The sequence below is a fragment of the Cinclus cinclus genome, chromosome 18 (assembly GCF_963662255.1).
Source record: "Cinclus cinclus chromosome 18, bCinCin1.1, whole genome shotgun sequence".
Taxonomy (NCBI): Eukaryota; Metazoa; Chordata; class Aves; order Passeriformes; family Cinclidae; genus Cinclus; species Cinclus cinclus.
The window spans coordinates 12,415,131-12,439,354 of NC_085063.1; the positions used below are offsets into that span (position 1 = coordinate 12,415,131).

At 47.3% G+C, this 24,224-nt stretch overlaps 1 protein-coding gene across 1 annotated transcript; it reads left to right on the forward strand.

Annotated features, from left to right (window-relative positions):
- The first annotated feature begins 1,261 nt into the window (after positions 1-1,261).
- APCDD1L (APC down-regulated 1 like) lies at positions 1,262-17,922 on the forward strand. Its single transcript, XM_062504968.1, has 5 exons — positions 1,262-1,348; positions 1,875-2,523; positions 13,460-13,571; positions 14,263-14,821; positions 17,158-17,922. Exons 1-5 carry the CDS (start codon positions 1,262-1,264, stop codon positions 17,920-17,922), a joined length of 2,172 nt encoding a protein of 723 aa, XP_062360952.1.
- Positions 17,923-24,224: the final 6,302 nt, after the last annotated feature.

The following is a 24,224-nucleotide window of genomic DNA, read 5'->3' on the forward strand; positions in this document are numbered from 1 at the left end:
TTTGTAAATATAATAAAACTGCAGTGGTTTGGACATTTACTGAGAATGACTGGTTTGGGGAATTTGAGAAACAAAAAGAGATAAAAACATCAGCTAGAAAAAGGAGTGCCTGCATTACAAATGGACTTTGTTATTTTTTATCTTGGCAAGTATCATTAAACTTTAATTCTTTATGCACCCAGGACAGATAAGTTTGTCTTACTTCACATTAAAGATGTTAATGCATTTTTTTTGACAAAGTCATTAAAGCCATTGCAGTGAGACCTCACCCCAGAACGCTGAAGGTCCTGCTTAGCAAATATGGGACTGTGGAATCAGGCCTCAACTTCACCCCACTGCAATCAGCAGGAATACTGCTGTGAACTTGGAGACGAGCTTCCTTATTTTCCCCTAAAGTTTGCTTTTTTTTGGTGAAGCAGCCAGTTTCACCAGGAAAAGTGAGTGTGCAGGGTCCTGGGGTTCTGCCGGGGGCATACACGTGTTTTGATTTCTTTGCCTCATTTGCAAAACTAGTTTTTCAGTCTGGAAAAATGCATTAAACTTCATCCTTCAGTGCCAGCACCAGAAGTGTTGACCTGGTAGAGCCATGGCAGCTCAGCCTCTTCCCTCACTGCTTCCAAAGGCAGCTGAGCCCTCCGGACACATGTGCTGCTTTATGTGCTTGAAGGGAGTGAACAGGATGGTTCATCAATACTCACCAATACAAAGAAAAGTGTTGTTCTGTCCCAGACACATCTAAGTTCAGATTTGTGCTTTGCTTTGTGCCAAGAGCTGGTTCTGAGTTCTTTATCAGTCGCAGCTCTGTCCCACAGGCCTGGTTTTGGGAATGGAGAGGGAATGGCTGGCAAGCATTCCTGAGGTGGGCATTCTGACTTGTCCTCAAAGGGTCCCACATTTTTAATCTGTTGAGTGTGGAGAGGGTTTTTGCAGGATTTACTCCATTCTTTTGATGGCCCTGGTGATAATGGAGGGTCTGAGGGTGCCAGGGACACAGCAGGCAGGAGGACCAGGCTGTGGGGATGTGGGGACAATCCCCTCATGGCCTGGGGATAGAGGGATGATCCCCTCATGGCATGGGGATGATTCCCTCATGGCATGGGGATAGACGATGATCCCCTCATGGCATGGGGATGATCCCCTCATGGCGCGGGGAAGACAAGATGATCATCTCATGGGTTGGGGATGGAGGAATGATCCCCTCATGGCATGGGCATGACGAGACGATCCTCTCATGGCTCAGGCACAAAGGGACTATCCCCTCATGGCGTCCCACAGCGCAGACCTGGCCCTAGCCCCCAGCAGCCTCCAAGGCCTCGGGGGCCAGGGCAGCCCCACCGCCGCAGGTGGGGTGAGGCGGGGCCGCTCCCTGAGGGAGACCCGGTGCCGACCTCGCTCTGGGGTGCCGGACCCTGGCTGCCCTCCCCCTCCTCCTCCTCCCCCTTCTCCTTCTTCTCCTCCTCCTCCTCCTCCTCCTCCTCCTCCCCCGCGTGTGCGGTGCGCGGCCGCATGTGGGGCGCAGGCGGCGGAGTCTCCACCTCTTCTGGCAGCGGGAACCTGTGGCTGCCAAGCTCCATTAAAGCCATCAGCAGCCGGGGGGACGCGCTCCGCGGCGAAGGCGGGGTGGGCTGCGGTGCTTTATTTTAAAATATATACTTTTCTTTTTTCGCCCCACCTTATCCCTTCGCAAGGCTCGGGCTGAGCAGGACGCCTGCGGGCTGAAGCCGGGGTGCCGCGGCCGCGGGCCCATGGCTGCGCCGCCGGGCGCCGCGCCCCGCTGAGCTCCGCGGGCACCGGCGGCGAGCGCGCCTCTGGCCGGGACACACAGCGGGCACAATGCTCCGGGGCTGGTGGCTCGCAGGGCTGCTCCTAGGTAGGTGACACCGCGGTGCCGTCCCGCGGCGACAGGACGGGAGGGCGAGCGGGTGACGGAGACGGGGTTGTACTCTCATGAGGGTCCCCGTCACCTCCCTCACCCACCGGGCACGGTGAGGGGGCAGGAGGGTGCAAGGAGTGCAGCGGGACTGACTTCATGGGGAGTGCAGAGGTTCAGCGAGGAGTGTGCAAGGAGTGTGCGAGGAGAGCGCAGCGCACTGGGGAGGAGGATGCAGGAAAATGCGAGGGGAGTGCGAAGAGGGTGCAAAGAAGCGGCGAGGAGGGGGCGAGAGGACCAGGACGGCGGGTCTCGGTGGGGCCGGCGTCGGGACGGGGATCCCGGCTGCCCCCGCCCGGGCAGGAGGCACCTGGCGCCCGGAGCAGCCGCTCGCCGCTCCCTGCCCGGGTCACCCTCGGTGCCTTCCCGGCCCGGGCAGGGTGTCCCCTCCGTGCGGCTGCGGGGTGCCGGGAGCTCTGCAGCTCCACCGCCGCTCGCCGGGGCACAGACGGGAGGGGAGCGCCCCGGACGGACCCCGGAGCCCCGGGTTGCTGCCCCCCGAACTGTGGGACCGGGAGAAAAACCGCTGAAGCCTTTTCCGAGTGAGCGCTGTGCAGAGATGCCAGAAGGGCATCTCCGGGTGAGATACAAGGGTGAGATACAGTCACTGGTGCTCCGGTGCTGAGCTGCCCAGGGAGGTTTTCTGGGCCGGGGCTCAGCCTGTGACTCCCACCCGAGGCTCCCGGAGTGGTTGGGGTCGCTGCCCCCTCCTCAGAGGCAGTAGGGCATCCCCCTTGCCACCGCAACTTGCTCCTGTCCCGAGTGTGGCGCATCGAGCAGAGTTTAGCTGCAGGAAGGGCTTAGAGGTGGTTTGCACTGGAGTTGGGAATTCTCCCTGGGAGGATCCAGCACCTGCCCTGGCAAGGGACAACCTCCCAAGTAGCCTCCTGCTCCAGGGACATGACACTGAGCCCCAGCTGTGCAGACAGACTCCCAGAGCAGAGCAAGCTGCATCTCTGTGACTCCCTTTCAGAAAAGAATCTTTCAACCCCACGGTTCTTGGAGCAGTTTCAGAAGAAAAGGTTCTGGCTTAAAGAGACCATATGGAAGAACAAAGACAACTGTGCTGTGAAAAAAAAATACACAATTATTTCTGTTTACAACAAGGAGCAGAGTCTGAGGGAGACTCCTCCATCCTCAGACAGTATTTTCCTAGGAAATGCAGAGGAGACCCTTGGTTGAGATTCCTGAACAGAAGGGACAGGTGAAAGGAAGGGTTAGGAGGATGTCCCTGAGGGCCCCATGCAGTCTGGACACTGAAAGTCCTGGCACTTGGTTCCTACTGCTCTTTCTTTCACTTAGTTCACTCATCTGTTTTGGGCAGCAAATACCACCCTGGCTTGCCTCTCCAGCTCAGGGCTTAGTGATCAAGGCAAAAGAACCGTGTAGTGACAGCTATTGGACATTACTTTTATTAAGTGTAAAGGACCAGACGACAGAAAGAAATCTCTGAGCAGAGCACTTGTGTAGAGTCACTTTCCTGTTCTCCTTACGTGGGATCTTTGTCGTGCAAAATAAAGCTGAGGAATACGAATGCTCTAAGTATATTATTAGCTCGACTTGCTCTGCTCGGGGATCTGTTATACTGCATTATGTAAGTTTACTCACTGAAGTCCAATTAGAATAACTCTTTCTTAAATTATCATGCAGTTTCTCTTAGTCCAGTCTAAGCTAAGATCTTTGCTTCTTGCATCTGATGTCAGTGACAGAATTCCCACTGATTTCAGTAAGAATGGAAACTGAACCTCAAAGTAAATGTTTAAATACCTAAATCAGACCCAGAACTCATTAAAATCAAAGCAAGCTTTGCTCACTGTGAGCAAGACTAGTGTTCTGCATTTTGCATAAAGCTGAACATTAGCATGAGCATGACACCAGTGCATAATTAGTTGAAAAACCACTTTAGTTAGGTAACTGGATCTGACTTTGGAGTCTCCTCCAGAAAAGAATCACTCATTCCTGGAAATGTCCCCAGAGACTTGCTGAGTTTTACCTAAGCTTTCATTAAAGTCTGTACATTCCAATAACACCACACTGATATTTTTCAGGTGTAGCTTCTCCTACATGGTTTTAACATAAAAGATCTACTCTTGCTCTCAGTGTTTAGTTTTAAGTTTGAAAGTGACAGTGTTGAGGTAAGATAAGATCACCAGTTTAATTCAGTTAAGAGATTAGCAAGAGAATCCCATAAGTGATAGAACATTCTGCATTAGAGATGTGTATCTATTTACACAAAAATGTCTGTTTTTACTATTAAACCAACAGCATTGTCTTTAGTTCAAATATTTATTTGGGTAATGTTTACTTAGCTAATTTTTTTTTACCAAGTTGGTGGTTATTATTCTTCATTTCTCAAGCTGGCCAAAAAAAATCAACAGCTAATGTGCTATGCTGGATCGTGTGATATAACTCTATTTGTTCATTCAGTAATTATAGGGTTAGGCACGTTTCAAAGTATATGAATATAGATAAAAACAGGGCTGAGATGTAAAAAAAGCACAGTGAAAAAAATACTGTGTGGTTTCTATATTTTCCCCACAAGCACAAATTGTTGAGTAAGGAGATTTTCAAAAGCCAGAAATTGCTGTGAAGAAAACCAAAGCTAGAATCCAATGCTAAGGGAGGCTGCATCTGGCAGAACAAAGTTTGGAAAGAGGTTTTGCTTTCAGTGGGATCCTGAATTTCCCCACAACAGAGCATATGTCATCTTTAAAGACAATGCTTTCATGGGTGAGATACAATCTGCTAAAATCAACCTCAAAATTAGGAAGCACCTATACAATGCTCTTACACAAGTGCTTTGATTTTCTTACTCATTTGCTGAGGAAGATAAAGGTATGAAAGAAGATAAACTTCCTGATTTTAAGATGCTGTATCTCAGATATAATAATCCCAAGAAACTGACAATGAGAACGTGAGAATTTGAATGTGTAACCCTTCTTTTGTAGGTTAAGAGTGCTGCCAGAAACTGAAAATGATTCGTAGAACAGCTCCTTTTCTTCCCATTTGAAGTTGTGTAAGATCTGAGGGGTTAGTGAGCTGCAGTCTCTGTGGGTTGTTTTTTTTCCTTTAAGGAGTTAAAAGGTCTCGTGGTTTAAAATGCAGAATTAGAAAAGTTCTGTTTCTGTGTCTTAGAAAAGAAGCTCTGATATCTATTTGAAATGCCGGAGCTTCAAGGTGTTAAGTGATAAGAGGGTTGAAATCCACCATTATTTTTGAGTTTAGCAGGGTGATGGTGTGATAATTGTAGTTTTCATGGTAGTGTTTTCTCATTTTCAGTGAATAGTTTATTGAATCATCATGGTTTGAATTCAGCTGAAACTGAATGCTGCAAAGAAGCCCAGGTCCTGTGGCACTGTTAGATATTTGGATTGGTGCAGCCTCTACGTACAGCTGGTGTGAGGGGACATAAATCAACAGAAGTCTCACCACAGAGTGCTTGAAGAGATTTGCTTGAGTTTAGATTTGAAAATAATGCTGTAAACTTCAGTGTATGTCAAGCACTGAAAAAGTTCCCCATGGTTTCTCCTGGGTTAATAAGAAACACTGACAAATGTGTGACATTTTGGCCTTGTCTAACTCCAAGACTGTGGTCTTTGGAAAAAGCTTTCTCCTGGCACTCTGGGATCAATGTATACACCAAGCTCCCCACAGAGACAATTGGATTCACCTTGTTCACACTCTCACTAAATCCACAAGTGCTGGACACGGCAGGTTATGGCTTGGTTCTCCCCTGTTGATACAAAAACACAACTACATGTTATTTTTAAAGCTTTTCAGAGAAAAAAAAAAAGATCGTTTTTCCCAGTTAGGCTGCCTGGAAAAGACAGATGAAAATATAAATGACAGCAAGGTTTTGCTGCAGAAAAGCTCCCAGAGTTTGCTGGTTTTGAGTAGCACAAGTACTGTTATTAAATTATGCAGCATGTAGGTTGAATGTCAGCTTTGATTTTAGCATCTGTCGGCAGAGTTTAGGAGAACTGGAACACATCAAGACTTGGCTAATGTGGACAGGCAAAACAGTAGACTGAAATTTCAGGCTATCTAGAAACCACACCCAGACCCCAAAACACATGTTAGGAGTAACTTTAATTCTGTGCTCCAGCTGAACAAGTAACCTTTTTCTGTGGTCACTTGTGACTCTAAGTTAAACGTGTGTGTATTGCTGGTGTGGGCTCTGGTTCAGTTTCCCTCCTTTCTGCAGAGCTTTTTCCTGAGGATACCTTCTGCTATGACTGCTTTTGAATGCCCTTCTCATCCTTGGCTTCACAGGGGCCAAGTAACCTCAGAATATTAGATCCTATTAGATCCTATTTTTATTATTATAAACAGTATCCTTGCAGCAGCGCCAAGAGTCCTGTTGTGTTAGGTGCTAAATAAAGAGAGAACAAAAGGATTGTTCTTGCCTTAGTGGGTTTATAACCTAATTTCCTGGGCTTAGATTTTCAACAGTGAGTACTTTACATGGCAGGGACCTGCTGGGATTCCCAGCTGTGTCCAGCAGTTTAGTACCTATTGCAGTTGCTTAGGTCTCTACATCCCTAAGTGCCTTTGTGCATCCAGCCCTCATTTCTAGTCCCATGGAGGCTGGGCAGGGATTCTGAAGAGCAGGACAGTGAACAATGTGCTTACACAGGAGAGCAGCTGTCCCCCGTGGGAGCAGGGAACTGGGGCAGCTCCGTGGCAGTGGGAGACTGAAAGGCCACTCAGATTATCCTGCCAACTCCCTGCCAAGAGCGGGTTGTTCCCTGCTGAACTAATGCTTTGCTCAATCCCTCAAATCCTGCCAAGCAAGTGGACTTACATTGCCTACTACATTGTGCCTCGAGAAGTTCACCCTGCCATACAAGCCACATGTTTTTCCTCTCTTCATTCACTCCCAACAGAATCTTTTTATTCACTGCAAGGAATTCCATCCCTTCCTTGGTGTTTGTGCTTTGTGAATATTTATAGTCTGTTATCATATCCATCTTGCTCAGCCAGACTATATGTACTCTGCTCTTTTAATCTTCTTTTGTAACTCAATCCCTCCCACCCCCTCATCATTTTTTGTTGTTCTACTCTCAACTCCCGCCAGTTCCAGTTGCTCCTTTTGCTCTGGGTAAATGCTGTATTTATGTTAATATTATATGGTGGGTGGTCCTCTCTGCACTCTTGGTCCATGTGAATGATTCAGACATTTGAAATGAGGTTGACATTTTATAGCCAAGCCATGGCTGATTACTGGTTCTGCTCTTCAAAGCACTCCAGGAACAAAATATGCTTAGCCATCACTATTAAAAATGGCCACGATAGCCAGTACTGAAGTGTCTGTGCAGGGGTTCAGGGGCATTGCCAAAATGTCCATGGGTGCTCTATACATTCAAAACAGTGTAGCACTAATTTTGCATCCATTTGCTGTCTTTTTTTCTGTTGGGTTTCCAACTCATCTTAATTAAGGAATATAGATGTAGTATTTCCCATTTGGTAAGAATGTGAATTCTGGTTAGAATTTAACTGAGTCATGATAGTACCCCCAGGGAATTGTTCATCTTTGGACTGAATTGTCTTGCTTTTGTTTTGGAAAACAAATGCTTCCTCCCATGTGCTCTCCCCAGCCTTTCACTGTTTAGGCACCCAGGGAGTCAGAGATCTCACTGTGGTCTCACCTATTGCACCCAACTGAAATTCAAACTTTCAGCAGTTCTCAAGTAAAAAAGTTAAAAAAACATCACCTTTCTTTCCTTTGTTTTCTTTTGGGTTTTGGTTATGTATTTACCTGTGCCAAACTTACATGGCGGTACTGATCAGAGTTTAACACAAGTCATGGTGTGTTAATGCTGTGGGTTCTCAGATTCTGGCTCACAGCAGGACCCTGTCCTCAACCCTCTTGCCCTCTCTTCTGTCCCTGGCTGGGCTGCCCAGTGCAGGGCTGGCAGCAGGCTCTCAGCTAAGGGCCAGTGACCCCTGAGCTGACCACAGTTGCTGGGCCAGCTGGGGCTGTTGGGCTGCACGGAATTGCTGCTCTGTTCTCCAGTAAATCTGTTGACACTGACCAGTTTAGCTGTAGAAAAAGCATGGACTGGTCGGAGTCTGTCCAGCATGTGAGGGTGAGAGGGAGGAACATGAAGTGAAATGGCTCCTGTCTCTGTCAGGACAGCAAGGATGTTGTGAGTAGAGCTCTGTTGTGTAACCTAAGAGTGGTGTTTTGGTGAGCATGAACTGCAGGTCAGCTCTTGGGAGGGTGGACTCACATCTGCCTGTTGTGTTTTGGTTTGTCATCACAAGTCCTCTGTGCCAACTCTTACATGTCCTGCTTAGTTTAGCCCTTTTGAGAATATCATGATCTGTAAGGTCCCTTCCAACCCAAACCATTCTGTGATTCCCCCTATCCCATTTCTCCTTCTTTCCTCAAACAGAGTGTTTACTGTCAGTTTATAGGGATGGACATCTTCTGAATAAGGTGCTGATGGCACCTTTCCAGCCTCCTTTCCAGACTGGGATCAAGCCTTTGAATCCCATTTATATTGTTAGTCTTGGTTGTCTTTGGGGTAAACAGCCAGAGAGGCAGTTTTAAGAAGCCATTTTATTTAAATGTAGTTTATACTGAGGAAGATCTTTGAGGTACTTCTCCTTCCTTCCCCTTCCCTACCACAAATCCCATCTATCTTGTCATCTGTCACCGGACATGACATTTAACAAGAAAAATACATGATTCCATGATTCCAAGAGCAAAATGTTTACTTCTCTAGTGCCTTAAAAACCTCCAGGCAACTCATCACAATTCCTTCACTATTTTAATTGTGGATGTGACAGATCAGACAGTGCTCACAGCCTTAGAACAAAGCCAGGCTAAAACCATGGAATGAGATGTCTGAGTTCCTTTACCATTGTGCTAAAAGTATGTGGTGAAAATGTGTTTTGAAAACTTCTCTAAAATCGTAAGCTACTTGGGACTTATGAGTCAGCTGAGTTTCCTCTTAGGATCTGCAGGATTTCATGTATGATTATGCTCAGCTGTGCAGAGGAAACTCAAGGTGATGCTCTGCAATGATGGTTTGTGGGTAATACAGTTACTGTGACAGCCCTGAAGGCATAACTGAGAAACATTTAGTGAATTCAGAGCATTTTATGAATATCATGAACTGAACACCAGACTGGTAAAACAGTAAAGGTGAATATGCCCGTTTCACAGACAAATAAGAGAAGGGATGAATAATAGAAAAGTTTTCCAGAAACCAAACAGTGCTCCAGTGAAAGCACTGGCATCCTCCCTTAACCACTTGACCACATTCTGGCTTTAGTTCAGGGAGGCATTACTAATCAGGAAAAATGCTCATGCACTGGCTTAATTTCAAGCACATGCTTAAATTTCACTGAAACCAATTAGACTTAAGCATGTGCTTAAGTCCTGTCCTGAACTGTGTTCAGTTTGCATATAGGCAAAATGCAAGGTTCTGCTGTGATACAGTTTTCCATCCCCAGTGGGTTATATTTAAATTTTATAACTTTATAATATTATAATATAAAATTTATCTCTTCCCACAGAGCTGTTCTCTTGGGAATGCCTTTTTCTGAGTGAATTAAAGGCACCACAAACTTAATCTCCACACAAATGCAAGAAAAATTGATTTGCTAAATACAGCCATTTTGTTTGCTTTTGTAAGAATGCTTATTCCTTTAGTGGCAATATCCATTCTGTGTGCTCTCAGGAGAGAAAAATGCTAAAGAATCACTGTTTTGCTGTGTTAATGGAGTCTGTGTGGAAAACTGTAATTCACTTACGCAAAATATATTGATACATTTCTTATTATTTCTTTCCAGTCTGAACATTCCTCAGAAAATATCAAAGGTTTTATGTCATCTCTAAATGAAGAAATGTGTAATGCTCCGTGACTTCAGGCCCTGATCTTATCCCTGTGAATGGGTGACTAACTGAAACATTAGAATTATAAATGAGAATGATAAATTCTGGCCATAGGAGGCAATAACGTGTAACAGATTAAACAATCTAGCTCTGGAGAAGAGCTGATCCACAGTAACTAATTTGTTGCAAACTGTAATATATGCATTTCTCCTCCATTTATGAGGAAGCAGATGTCTGACTCAACTTTGCTTTTTTCCAGAGTCAATCTGCTTGGGGGAGCACAAGCAAGATTTGTTTCCAAGGAGGAATATGACAACATTTCTCTCTTGGTTGATGGTTTTTTCCTTTAGAAGTGAGAAGTGGCTCTGCATCTGGAGCACACAGCACTTGTGTAGCACAAGGCTCTCATTTCCAGGCTTGGCCGTTGCCTTGGAATCTTTCACCTTAATTTTCCCAACAATTTACTGTGGGGAGAACTTGAGAATTTCCAGTTCTGCCCTTCTTATCACTTGATGCCATGGATCTGATTTTCCTGGAAGTGGTTTATACAAATGAGGGCTGGAATAATTGGTCAGCAGTTGCTGCTGGTGCTGTTTGCTCAAGGCTTGATCCGATTTGTGCTGATTGTGGTGATGAGCAGTTGTTGGCTCTACCACTCCTGAGTGCTTGTGCAGCCCTCTTGCTCCGAGGCTTTGGGCTGTCTTTGGGATGCAGCACACACCAGAAAACTGGGAAAAGCCTCTGTTTGGTCTGAGTGCTGTGCTGGGGAGCTCACTGGAAACACTTGTGGTTAATCGATACACACGGATGGCAGAGCGAGAGAGGGAAAGAGATCACAGTTAGGCTTTTTTTAGATTTTCCTATGAATGAGGATTTTTGTCTTGAAGATGAAATGTGAATAATTCCTTCCTCCAGCCCGAGAACTCTGAAGAGCAGTTAATTTGTATCTCTCTTAAAACAGAGAAGCTGCTCTGATGCACTTTACCAGGGGCTGAGAAACTGAGTGACATATGAGTGACAGCTGCTTTATGCTGCTCTTGGAATAGAGAAGTGCTCTAACTACAGATTTTAGGTCTGGGACTGAACTTTTCCAGCCTGAAAGGATGTTTGGATCTGGTGGAGCTGGAGTATTTGAGAGAGTAAAAAGCAGCCACAAAATTTGGACACAAGCCAATAGCTTTTGGTTTGAGGATGCATCCAGCTTGGAGTCTTGTGCACAATTAAGTAAGACAAAATCCCTAGGAATTCCTGTCATGTGAAATATTTACATTCTGGAGGATTTTTTTTTTCCCATGAAGTTTGATTCCGATTATAAAAATTCCCTTTTGTATTGAATGTGTCAAAATGCAGTGATTGCATTGCCAAAGTGTCTTTGCTCCCAAACAATGTAGACTATTAGTGTTTCTGCCAAGAGTAGCACGAAGGGTTCAGTGAGATATTGAAGCTTCTGCTGCAATAAACACACGCAGAGCTCAGTTTGTGAGTTGACTGGGTTATATTGTGTATATTTTATAGCTGTATTCTTTATATCTACAGACTGCACTGATACCTCTGGAGTCTTTCTGTGGTTATGGGCAAGTGCAAATCTGACTCTTATGTCCATAATTACCTCTAATACAAATACAGTTATTTTTAGTTTACTGTATTCTCTAGGATAATAACTTTGTGTTTGTTTGAAGTGTGCTTCAGTTGGGACTGCCCTTGTTCTGATGAGTCTCCAGTATTTAAACCTCTTAGGCCAGTCAAGTGAATTTTGGCAAATTATGCACGTGAGTTTAAAAGAAGAGCCCTGGGAGTAGGGAGCACACAGCACCACAGAGCGAAGTCATGGCAGGGCTGGGATGAGGATACAGATCCCCAGCTCCTAATGGCTCTCCTAAATAGGCACCCATGGGGCAGCCTCACACATGCTGCAGCTGCCAAATTAGAGATTTAACTAATAGCAGTGGGTTTTGTCATTCTGTATTTTCCCATTTTCACATGAAGAATCACAGGAACTGCATTTTAGAAAGTGTGAGTGCAAGCAATTGTGAAGGAGTTGGCTGTGCCTGCCCACTCGTCCAGCCTTTAAGGATGGTAAGAACAGTGCAGTTGTGAGTCTGCGCCCAAAAGAGCCCTGAACTCTAACAATATCTCCTTCAGCTGTTTCATGCACTCCAGTGCAGGCCAAGGTACCAGAAAATGCAAGGCTGATTTCCCTGGCCTTTGAGTTCTGCTCTCCTGCTTCACTGGGGACTTTCCTTTTCATGTATTTATTCACTTTATGGTACTTCAAGCTTTGTGTGCTCAAGTCTACACAAATACATTTCAAGTGATCTCTAAAACCTTCACAAATGGCAGCACCTTAGTGAAGTGACTGAACTTGTGCATTGAAGTCTGAAGTTATTGAGTGGGAATCCCTCTCCTTTTAGAGGGGATTTAGTGAGACTCCCTCTCTAGGAGCCTCTGACTTGCACAGCAGGCATTTAATTACCAAATTCCCACTTGGCTTGGTCCAGAGCTTGTATATTGTGGCTCTGTGTCTTCATCTCCTTGACTGAAGCACGGGGTGTGCAAACCCTTCACATCCTCATTCTGTAGGAAGGCGACACATATGTGTTGGATCTTTTGTTCCAGCTGATGGGCAAGCTGGAAAGCAATCTGTGTCCTAACATTGGTATGGAGTGAATAAAAGTTGGCTTTAAAATGTCCAGCACGCTCCTGGGTAAAACGCAAAGTAAACTGGTGCAAACGAACCCCACCTGGGCTCCTAAAGGCCTGGCTGGGCTGAGCTCCACTGGGACCAGGGGCAGTTGTACCAGAGAACCAGGGGGGTTTCAGGAGGAGCTTCACTGAGAGCTCATTCCATGGTGCTATGAAGAGGGAAGTCCCAAGTTTCTTGGAGAAGCAAGCCTGCAGTGAGTGCCACAGAGTGCTTAAGTAAAGAATGAATAATGTACAGGAATATATGTACATGTGTGTGTGTGCATGCAACGGTCTTCAGGATTTAGCTGAGTGTTCACACATTCCCTAAGCCAATAACATCCGTTGTTATGGGAAATGAGGTAAGTGACAGAATTACTGTCCTTACCGCGGGCGACAGGCGAGGCCAGCGTTCCCAGGCTGTAATTCCCCGTTCCAGCCACTGCCTCAACAATAGCACGAGGGGGGGAGAACACGAACAAAGAGCACTTGGTTTTATTTGAAGATTTCATCTAAAAACCAGTTGGATTCAGATGAAACTCAGGTCGGAAAACTTGAGTGAAATAAAACCCCCTGTGTCCTTAGCTAAGAGTGTGCTGCTGAGCGAGCCTGCCTGGGATCTGTTCAAATCTGCGGGGGGCTCGGCTGTCGGGGGGTTCGGCTCCACTCTGCCCCGTGTCCCTCTGACCCCACTCCCCCGTGTCCCACTGACCCCACTGGCCCTTTCCCCCGTGTCCCACTGACCCCACTGACCCTTTCCCCCGTGTCCTACTGACCCCACTGACCCTTTCCCCCGTGTCCCACTGACCCTTTCCCCCGTGTCCCACTGACCCTTTCCCCGTGTCCCACTGACCCCACTGACCCTTTCCCCCGTGTCCTACTGACCCCACTGACCCTTTCCCCCGTGTCCCACTGACCCTTTCCCCCTGTCCCACTGACCCCACTGACCCTTTCCCCCGTGTCCCACTGACCCCACTGACCCTTTCCCCCGTGTCCCGCAGCCTGCGTGGCCGCGGAGCCGCGCTGCCGCCAGCAGCTGCGCCACCTGCAGGACAGCGCCGGGATCGCCGCGCGGCTGCCGCCCCGCCTGGAGGGGCGCTGGGTCTCCACTGGGTAAGGCACCCCCAGACCCCGGGTAAGGCACCCAAAACCCTGGGAAGGCACCCCCAGACCCCAGGAACGTGCCCCTCTCCTCTGACAAAGCACCCCTAAAACCATGGGGAAGACACGCCATATCCTGGGAAGGAATATCCATCTCAATGTGCCCCAGGTCTCTGGGAACGCATCCTTAACACCCTGGAAAAGCCACCTCGTTCTCCTGGGAAGGCACCCTCATCAACTGGGGATGCATCCTCAGAGGACCTCGGAATGGACCCGCAGAGGCCCCAGCCCCTCAGCGCAGCTCCTGCCCACCCCCAGTACAGCAAACTGCCAGGCAGCAAGAAGAGAGTTTCCTTCTCCCCTTCCTCAAGCCCTCATTCCCATTTGGAGGAGGGCTGGGACTCCCAGGGTGTCCCTAGAGCCTCCTGCTTCTTCCTCATCAGGGTGCAGCTCTAACAGGCAGAGCAGCCTGGATCCCCACTACCCCATGCACTCCTCCCTGTGGACGTGCCTGAAGTGTCAGATCCTCTGTCCATTACTTTCAGGTTCCAGTAGCAGATGCCCAGACTGTAAAACCACCCAAGGGTGGCCACCACCCTTGTGTAGGAGGCTTTTGCCTGGGAAGCTGCTCCCACCCCTGCTGACCCTGGGAGGGATTTATTTCTCCCCGTTCTTCTGTGGCTCAGCTCTGCCTCCCCCACAGGTGCGAGGTACGGCCGGGACCCGAGTTCCTGACCCGATCCTACCTCTTCTACACCAACCGGCTCTTCAAGGCTCTCCAGTTCTACTACTGGGACCCGTCCTGCCGTGACCCCTCCTACTCGCTGGTCATCAAGGGCAAGCTCCGGCTGCGCCAGGCCTCCTGGATCACCCGCGGGGCCACCGAGGCCGACTACCACCTGCACAAAGTGGGCATCGTGTTCCACAGCCAGAAGGCCATGCGGGAAGTGGCCTCCTGGATCAACCAGACCTCTGGCGAGGGCTGCGGAGGATTCCTGCCCCCGGGGCGCTCCTGGGCGCCCGGAGCCCTGTACGAGGTGCTGAGCGCCAGGACAGAGCGCGACTGCACCGCGGCGCTGGGCTTCGCCATGCACGAGCTGAGCCTGGTGCGGGTGGAGAGGCACTTCCAGCCCCTGCTGCAGCCGCAGCAGAGCGGGAGCAGGCTGGTGGAGGAGCTGTACCTGGGGGACATCCACACGGACTGGGGGGAGAGGCTGCACTACCGCCCCACCGGCTACCAGCGCCCCATGCAGAGCGCCCTGGTAAGGATGAGGTCTTTGTGCGGCCCCCTCATGGCATCAGGGCTTTGCCAGCAATGTCCCTGACTTGCAGCACTTGGCCCCCTCAGTTGTAAGGGTGAGGTGGTGCGGGGCTGCAGGGGGGGATCCCGGGTGCTCTGGGGTGTGTGGGGTTCACCCTCTGCCTTCCTGAGAGAACAGGACCAGGGTGGGCGAAAGCTCAGCAAAACCAACGTGGGAAACAAGCCTGCACTGACACAGGCCCAGAGTTAACAGCTTTTGTTTGGCTGTGTGTTCCTAGGAGATGCAGTTTCCTTGTTTCCCACACCAAAGTCAGTGAAGGCTTTAGGCTGCACATTGTTAGAGCCGGTCTGCTGTGCCCTTCATCTGCCTGCCCTTCATCTGCTCTGCCCTCTCCTTGCTCTTGGGGGTGAGCTCCAGGCTGAGAGGAACAAGGGGTGTGCTGTTAACTTGTCAGCCCTTGGTGTAACGCCAGTAGCACAGGAACTTGCCCCCAGTACAATAATGTTATTACACAGAAATCAGACTTCCATTTTGACATACATAAAACTGAGCAGCCGACTCAGTTGCCTTTTATTCTATTGTGTTTTCTGCTTTTTAGCAACTTAGTTTATTCCCGGGAAAGCAGCTTTCCATCTGAATCGAAGCTGATCAAATCAGAAATGGTGGAGCAGTGAGATGGGGTGAAAAAAACCTATCTGAACTTTGCCAGATAGAAGGGAAATGAATGAAAAATAAATTATTTTGGGGCAACATTTCCCTACACCTCAAACTACACCAACTGAACTTCAAAAAATCACTGAGCAACACCCCTCTCCCTCTCAAAAGTAACATTCTCAAATTGGTTAAGCTTGTGTTATCTTGGGCCAAGACCATATACATGAGCAAAACCAGATGGTAAACATAAACACTTTTAAAAGTTAATTTAAAACCAAACCCAAAGACACTGAATTCGCTCTCTGAATGCAGCCCTGTAATTAATCAGCCAACAGCTCTCCAATGGACCTGCACATGATGTCACCACTTGGCGATAATTAGAAGCTGCCATACACTAGAAATAACTTCACACGACTGGTTTAAGCAAGTAAGAGTTTTGGCTCCATGTCCACAGTGATAATTTTATTGGGCATAGGATTTTTATTTTTTTTCCTTTTCTTTTTCTTTCCTTTATAAATTTTTTTTAAAATTTATTTTCTGTAAACTGACATCCATTTGCCTGTGCTGGTGAGTTACACAGCTATGTCAGGAATTATTTTCTAACTCTCTTTATGAAAATATCACTGTTTTCCCCTTAAATTTATATCTGTTTTAAAGAAACCCATTCTCCCCAAATTACCTTTCATTATCAAAGAATTTCCTGCCTAAGGAGACCATATATATTTGCCAACTTCTGGGATTATTTAGCCATAATGTGCTGTGTACTGTCAGCACTCATTACTGTGACAGTAGCAGTAAAGCTAGCTGAAAATGACTAAATTACAGTAGACTCCAATCAACTTGCATGTAAATTACCCACCCTACAGTTAACTACTGAGTTATTTAACCTTCTTGCCTATGACAGTTCAGTAAAGATTAGCTCTCGTTCTAGAAAATTACATAATGTTCCAACCCTGCTTATTTAAAAATAAATCAGTTGTGATATATGAAGTACAAGAAAAAAATCCAGTTGCTGGCACTGGGTCAGGGGCAGGGCTGGTTCGTCTCAGAGTTCTGCACGGGCGGGGAAGCGAAGGTCAGGGCCTCCTTCTGCAGAGGCTCCTTTTCTTCTCCCGTTCTGGGTGCCGGGAAAACCCCACACCCCCCTCCTTTCTCTCCCGGCTCATCCCGGTTCTCCCCCGCATCCCTGGAACGGGGCGAGGAGGAGGCAGAACACCTTGGGCTGTCCTGGCGTTGCTGCAGGCGCGGGAGCTCCCCACGGCCGGGCGCCACAGCCTCCTTCATTCCCAAAAAATGCGGCGTTGTTCTGTTCTGGCACCGCCCAGCACCCTCATCCTCACCCAGCTCGCCATGGAAAACGATGAACACCGTGGGTGTCCCGAGGGAGCGCTCCCAGTCCTGGCAGCGGCTGTGCCCTTGCCCTGGGCTCCTCCTCGGGCTGTCCTCATCAGCCCCAGGGCCGCAGGGCACAGCCCGCTGTCCTTCAGATACCAGAATAGCAAAGAGCAGCGCTTTATCTCCCTTAATCTGCTCGGCAGCCTCTGCCAAGCTCCCCGCAGTTCCGCACCCTGCTGTGGACGAGGGGAGTCGCATCTTTTGAAATATTCTGGAAGGGTTGATTTTTTTCCCCCCTTTTTTTGTGCTTCCCAGTTGGCAGAACTGTTATTTTCTGTCTCCTGCAGCACCACGTGCACCCTTGCCCGGCGTGTGGGATTATCTCCAGGGCCGATGAGCATCACCCCCCGATCCTGCCCGCCAGAGCCGCGCTGCCGATGCAGCTCAGCGGCAGCTGGGTCAGCACCCACTGCGAGGTCCGCCCGGCCGTGCTCTTCCTCACCCGGTACTTCACATTCCACGGCGACAACCACACCTGGCAAGGGCATTACTATCACTACTCCGACCCGCTCTGCCGGCAGCCCACGTTCACCATCTACGCCTCCGGGCACTACACTCAGGGCATCCCCTCCTCCAAGGTGCGGGGCGGCACCGAGCTGGCGTTTAAAGTCACCCAGGCTCGGGTGACGCCGATGGACCAGGTGACCGTGGTGATGCTCAACTCCTCGGAACCGGGAAGCTGCGGGCTGGCGGGCTCCTGGAGAGCCGGGGTGGAGCAGGATATAACTCCCACGAACGGATGCTTGGCTTTGGGCATCAAGCTGCCCCACACCGAGTACGAACTGTTCAAAACGGAGCAGGACACGCAGGAGCGCAGCCTCCTCTACATCGGGGAGCGCCCCACGGACGGCTCCAGCCCCGACAGCCCCGACAAGCGACCCACGTCCTACCAGGCCCCTCTGGTCCAGTGTGCTGCAGCCTCAGAGGAATTCTCCAACTACATTAGTCTGAAATACGTGGGAAGAAAGGATGCTAATGGGATTGAAGCACTAAAACCTTTGCCTGTGGCCTTTTTATTGTTTATAGCACTTCTGTTTTTAAGATGGGACTAGTTATCTCTTCAGGTACCATGCAGAATTCAGATAAATCTTGGTGCTAGCGTGATTTTTATAGCCTTCAAATGAACACATCTGGAATCAGTTTTACTCAGATTTGGAAATACTTTTTAAAAACACCCAATAGTGAATGAAGCCAAGGAGATATGCCTGACTCCACGCTGTTTGTCCTGTGGCTTTATTGCCTAATCTCCCCTCTTTGCGTGCAAATTTAATGTAGCGACATGGATGCACTGCACATTGCAACAGATAATTTAGCAACATGAGGGGGGAAGAAAGAGTGACATCAATTAAAATTGCTGCTTTGAGCTTTTGACATTGCTAAAATTTAATCAAGAGCTTGATTCAGATGTAATTCAAACATCCAGAGCGTTGGCTGCTGAGTTTCTTTGAGGTTAAGTTCCCTCCCATCACACTCCTTTTTGCTGTTCATGCAAATTTAATTTTCAGAGTCAGTCAGCAATAAACAGTCAGCAAGTGTTCTTGAGAAGGACACGGTTCACATGCCTCTTGCAGATATTTTTTGTACTTTGCCTGTGTATGTCCCACACAGGGACACACAAACAGTCTTTGCACTTGGAGATGCCCAGAACAGCCCTCACAGAGGGCTCAACTTTTCCACCTGACCCTGGGCATAGATTACAGCAGATGGAAAACACTTCTGTGCACAACACCTCCAAGCCTCAGCATTCCCTGGCTGCAGCACTGCATCCCTGCTGTGTTACCCCAGCTCTCCAGTGCAGTGCTGGCCTGGCTGTGAGACATCAGCAGTGTCCCCACGTCACTGCTGCCATGCCTGGCACAGAAACAGTCACCATGTGCCATGGGAAGGGAAAGATCCCTCACCAGCCTTCTCAGGCCAGGCATTTTCACTGCCTCCTTTTCGGTTACTGGCACAGCAGTTGTTAATCCAGCTCTCCTCCCAAACTGTCACTTCCAGCTTCATTCCTGTACAGATGTTTTATAAATCTGCCTCTGGTGTACAATGAGCTGAAGAGATGTTCAGATCAGACAGCACAGTCAGGTCAAACTGATTCCTACTGACAAGCAGGACAAACAGTGAAATTATATTCCCTGTCTGCTGCAGCTAAGCATCATCTAACTTCCTCAAGAAGCCCCTCTCCAGCAGCTTAATCCTCTCAAAATAAGCCTATATATCTTACCCACAAAAGATATTTTGTTAAAGCAGCTGTGCAATAGCCACCTTCTTAATGCTGTATTTATGAACTTGCAGCTTGTACTTAGATAAATTATGGGGTTTATAACAAAAAAATACTTTGGGGGGGGGGGGATCTGTACATTAATAATTCAAACGAGATGCTTATTAAATGCATTACAGTTGTGACATAAATGTTGTCAGCATGTTCACATGTTCCAGGAATGACCCAGTATTAGTCATGAACATAAACAGTTCTGCTCGAAGGTGATAAACAAAAGGGCCAAGGCTTGGCTGCTTTGCCTTAGGTTCCCTCCCTAATCCTGCAGACTTCAGCAGGCAAATCTTATTTCCAGCCTTGTTGGCTGTGCTTTGTTCCTGCTGCTGCACCAAGATCCATGGGCAACTGGAAGTGATCTCAGAGAAGGTGGGGTCTCCTTGGGGATGTTCCCATTAGGATGCTGTGAATTGGGCTAAGTCCTGGGCAGCTCAGCTGCACTGGCAGAACTTTCCCTTCAGGAACTCCCATCACTGTGTTCACCACAGCCCAGGGGAATAGGGAACAGCTTTGTGCTGCCTTTGGAGCATGGGTGGAAGAGGGACAAGGCAATTGAATCAGATGTGTGTGCAGACACTTTTTTTTTCATTTACATGGCACGGAAATGGATTAAACTTAATGAGTGTCCAGGTCCTGCATGGTGTAACAGCTCTTCCAAGGCCACAGATCCTTTCCAGGTGGGGATGGGATTAACATGATGTGAAACACCATCAAACACTTATGCAATGTTAGCAACAAGCCTTTGGGAAGGCTCTGCCCTGCAGCAGCTCAGGCACCGCTGGCTCCAGCAGCACCAGTGCCCCACTGCTCTGCTGGCTGAACTTCCCTGTGAAACCCCATCAGGAGCCTCTGTGTTCTCTTCTCCCCTCTAAGTACACCTCTGAGAGGAAAAAAACCCACAAAAGAGCTATTTGCATAAATATCATCACTTTTATTGTTCTGTTCACAGTTTTTGAAGACACATTCCTAAATTACACAATTATTCTCTCTTAAGAATTTGTGCCTTTTTCCAATTTGAATTTGCCTGGCTTTCACTGCCAGTTGGTGATTCTTGTGGTTTTTTAAGATCAGAGAGCTGCAGTGTGCAGTATTTTCTGCCTGTGAAGGTACTAGTGCACTGTAATCAAGACAGTCACAATTCTGGTAGAAAAACTCAGACAACTGAGTTTTCTCTCACCCTCTCTAAGGCATTTTCACACTCCACTGGTAATTTTGGAATCCTTTTTTTTTTGCATCCATTCCAATTACTCAGCTTCTCTTGTAGAATGTAAATATCCAAATTGCATCCAAAATTCTCAATCCTCCCAGCTGAGACATACAGAAGGATAATCACTTACAGCTAACAGTAATTAAAAACAAGAACACATTCGTATTCATTAGGCTTTTACCCTGGGACTGCATTGGGAATGTACATGGAGCTGTTATTCATTCTGGTCCTGGCTATGGATATTTTTGTTATGTTTTATCAGTAGTGGTTTTGTATCTGTGTTCCTCAGTGATCTGGAACCACTGAATCTGCCAGGTCCCTGCAGAACCCCTCTTTGGGCATCCCCATTTCATTGTGGTTCTCTCTGAACTGCAGCAGTGTGTGATTGTCAGGGAACACAGAGCTTTGCAGGGCCCTGACAGACCCAGCTCACTCTGAGCTCAAAGAGAACTGAAACCCGAAAGACACAATGAAAGGACTTACACCAAGCTCCATCAGGAACATCCATCTCCTTTTCCATCCCTTTCCAGGGTGTCCCACTGTCCTGACCCACTGACCACCTCCAGCAGCAGCTCAGACACTGCCCCAGCCTCCTCTCCTGCAAACACTGATGAAGGTTTCTGGGCCTACTGAATTAAAAACTGTTAATTTTTAATCCTGAGCATTGCTAAGGAATGACATCACCTCTCCAGTTCTCTTGCATCATCCCTAGCTTTTATCTCCTGCATCTATTTCTTAACAGTTCTCCTATTGCAGATGTCATCCTCATCACCCTCTCCAAGCACTCCAACCCACGTTTTTCTTTTCCTTTGGCTTGTGCTTTCCTGATTTTCTACATTTCCTAACTCCCATTTTGAATGGATTGCTGTCTGCTCCCCTTTTTCTTATTTGTTTTATATTACTTTCCATCTAATTTTTCCCCTCATTTCATCACTGAATTAGGATGGGCAGTTGGCCAAAGTTGTCCCCCTTCTCAATTGCAAAATTATTGGGTTTTTGGCCATTTAATACCTTTCACTTAGAAAACTGTCAATTCTACTTCAGTTTTCCATCTAATTTCCTCCCCACTCCCAGATCTGATATGAAATTTGCTCAGCTATGCCCTTTTGAAGCACCAATTACATTTATTAGCAGCTCACTTGGCTGTTTGCTGAACTCCACTGCAATCAGGATCCCAGCCTCAGTTCTGACATTCATTCATCTTTATCTGGCATAAACAAGACAAACCCAAATAATTTCATCTTTCATGTCTAAAATGCTTCAAAAAACAGGTCTAGGACATAAACCAGGAGCTTTAATCCTAACTACTGGGTTGCTTTCTACTACAAAACAAATAAATATCTTTTTACTGTCCCTGTGAAGAAAACTCAAGCCAGTGTGTGCTGGAAGTTAATGGTAACAGGCACATGTGTCTTAGTAAACTCTTCCACATTCACTTCTCTTAAGAGTACCTTTTTAAAAATATAAATAATTTTAACCATTCCAAAAAGCAAAATTAAAATAATTTCCCAAGTCCCAAACAATTTTCTGGCTTCCTGCACTGAGTCTGAGCCTTCAGTACCTTCTTTAATATCAGAACTCCTCAGACAAGCCACCCTTTCCAATTTTCTGCTCCTTTAGCAGGTGCAGAAATTTAAAGCATGAGCCAAGTCTGCCAGACAAACAAAACAGTCCTGGCTCCGACACACAGTTCAATTAACAGTAACTTATTTTTCCAATTAACCACCTTCATGCCTCCCTGTTTAAAATACCTTAGAATGCATTTATGCATTCTAGATTTCCCAGATAAAATGAAACAAAACAAAAAATTCTGAAGCACTTTTGGATACATTAACAGCATTATGCTACTGCTTTGTTTGAGAAATAATCCACATGGAATAAATACAAAAGCCTGTCCCACACTATAAATAAATCAATCCACCGCACTGGAACAGCAGGAGGAATCTGGAGACAGAAAGATGGGTGACAAGACCTGTTGCTCCGAACTCCACAAAAAGTGAAGAGGAATTAAAAAACAAAGAGGAAGCAGGAGGTGAGAGGCTGTGTGGGATGGGAAATGGCATCCAGGACAGCCAGGGCTCCATGGCAAGGGAGAGCCCTGCCAGGCAGCCCGGGGCAGCCAGGGCTCAAAGGCTGCGACAGGCAGGCAGGGAGGAGCAAGCCTGGAAGGGTGATGGGAACAAAGAGACCCAGATGGAAAACAGGCAGCAGGGAAGAAAAGCCATTTAAAGATGCTCAGCTGAACAAGGGTTCCTTTGCCAAGGAGCAGCGAAGGAACAAGGATGACTTGGCCTGGACCAAAGCGCTGAGGGAGGGAATGGAGTGAGATTTGACAGCTCAGGCAGAACAGAGCAGGAGATTGGGCAGCAGAGCCTTCAGCCCCCACAGAAATGCTCCTTTGGGCTCAGCACTGAGGCAGAGATTCCTGGCTCCAATCACACTTGTGTGTGGCCTCCCAGTGAAATGTGGAAACAGAAATTGCTGCTTCAGCTCCCAGTTCCTCCCCACCACGTCGAGAGCTCAGGTCAAGAATGGGGATTCACAAACAGAGCACAAAGAATTGCCCCTGACATACATGTGGGTTACACCCAACACTACACTGCCACATTGGAAGTTCGACTTATAAAACCTATTTATATGTAACTTAAGAGAAATTAGGGTTCTCCAAGTCCAAGCACACAAAGCTTGGCAGTTGTGGACAATTTCTGAGCAGTATCAGCTCAGTTTTTGATCACTGACACTGCAATGTACTCCCCAAACTCACAGTGCACAAACCTGGTTCTGCCATTTCCTAACTCCCGAGTGCTTGACTTTGTACAGCCTTAATAAAGGTCTTTTAAAAGTAGCTCTCTGTGGGTAATTGTGCATGGGACATTTGCCAAACTAAACATGAGGGAGTTCAGGAGGCTTTTCTAATCTTGTGAGTTTATCCACTAAAGAAAAAGATTTGATTAAAAAAATGAAGTACAGCTGAACTGGGAACAATACTTTACTACGGGCTGTTCTTCATAGGCACTTCGAAATCTTGAAAAAAACCCCACAAAATTAGGAACTTATTAAATCAGAATGAAATGTACCAATGAAGAAACATAAACAGAAATGCCAGATGTATAATGTCAACTTGTAATACACAGCTTCAATTAATTCTTTTTAATTCCTTTGTTTTCTTAACTTCTTGTTTTGCTCTCTGGAAAAAGCCCTTTTCTAATGACAGATCACAGGAGGAAAGATCCAAAGTTCAAGTTTACTCCAAGGAAAAGCAGCCACACAGATCCCACATCCCTTCTGTACTTTTCCCTCTCACAGAGGCATCAGGACAAACTCAGGCCTGGACTGGGAGGCAAAGAGATCTTTGTGGAAGTTTAGGAAAGGTTTCAAAGTTCTACTCTTTAAGTACAAATGTGAAATTAGTTCCTGAACAGGAACTGAAGCCACAGGAAATGGCAGAGGGAATGACAGGCACACAGTCACTCTGCATGTGTGCAGGTGCGTGTGCTCAGTGGGGTATCACATGCAAGATTCCTGGCTGGCTCTCACTTGTGTTATTTTTAAAATAATCTTCATTTATCCCATAAAAACCCAACCCATGAATCAATCAACTTTTATAGTTAAGCAGATTTGAGCAGTGGAAACACAATTACTTTGTTCTGTGAAGTGGATCTTCTCAAAATCCCCAACACGGAAACTGAATTTCACTCAGCACCCGTCACTTCTCAACTTCCTCACTCGAGGACTTGGGCCATGGATTCTCCCCCATTCCCAAACCATGGCACAGTGGCTCTCCAGGCCCTGTGCAGCACCAGTGCAGCTGTGACCCAGCCACAACAAACAGCAGCTTCAGAGTGTTATTTTACAGGGGCTTTAATTTCAAACAGAGG

Coding starts and splice junctions, on each gene's coding strand:
- APCDD1L (XM_062504968.1), top strand. CDS start 1,262: ATGGCGTCCCACAGCGCAGACCTGGCCCTAGCCCCCAGCAGCCTCCAA. Junction 2,524..13,459: donor TCTCCGGGTGAGATACAAGG/GTGAGATACAGT, acceptor CGTGTCCCGCAG/CCTGCGTGGCCGCGGAGCCG. Junction 13,572..14,262: donor GGGCGCTGGGTCTCCACTGG/GTAAGGCACCCC, acceptor CCTCCCCCACAG/GTGCGAGGTACGGCCGGGAC.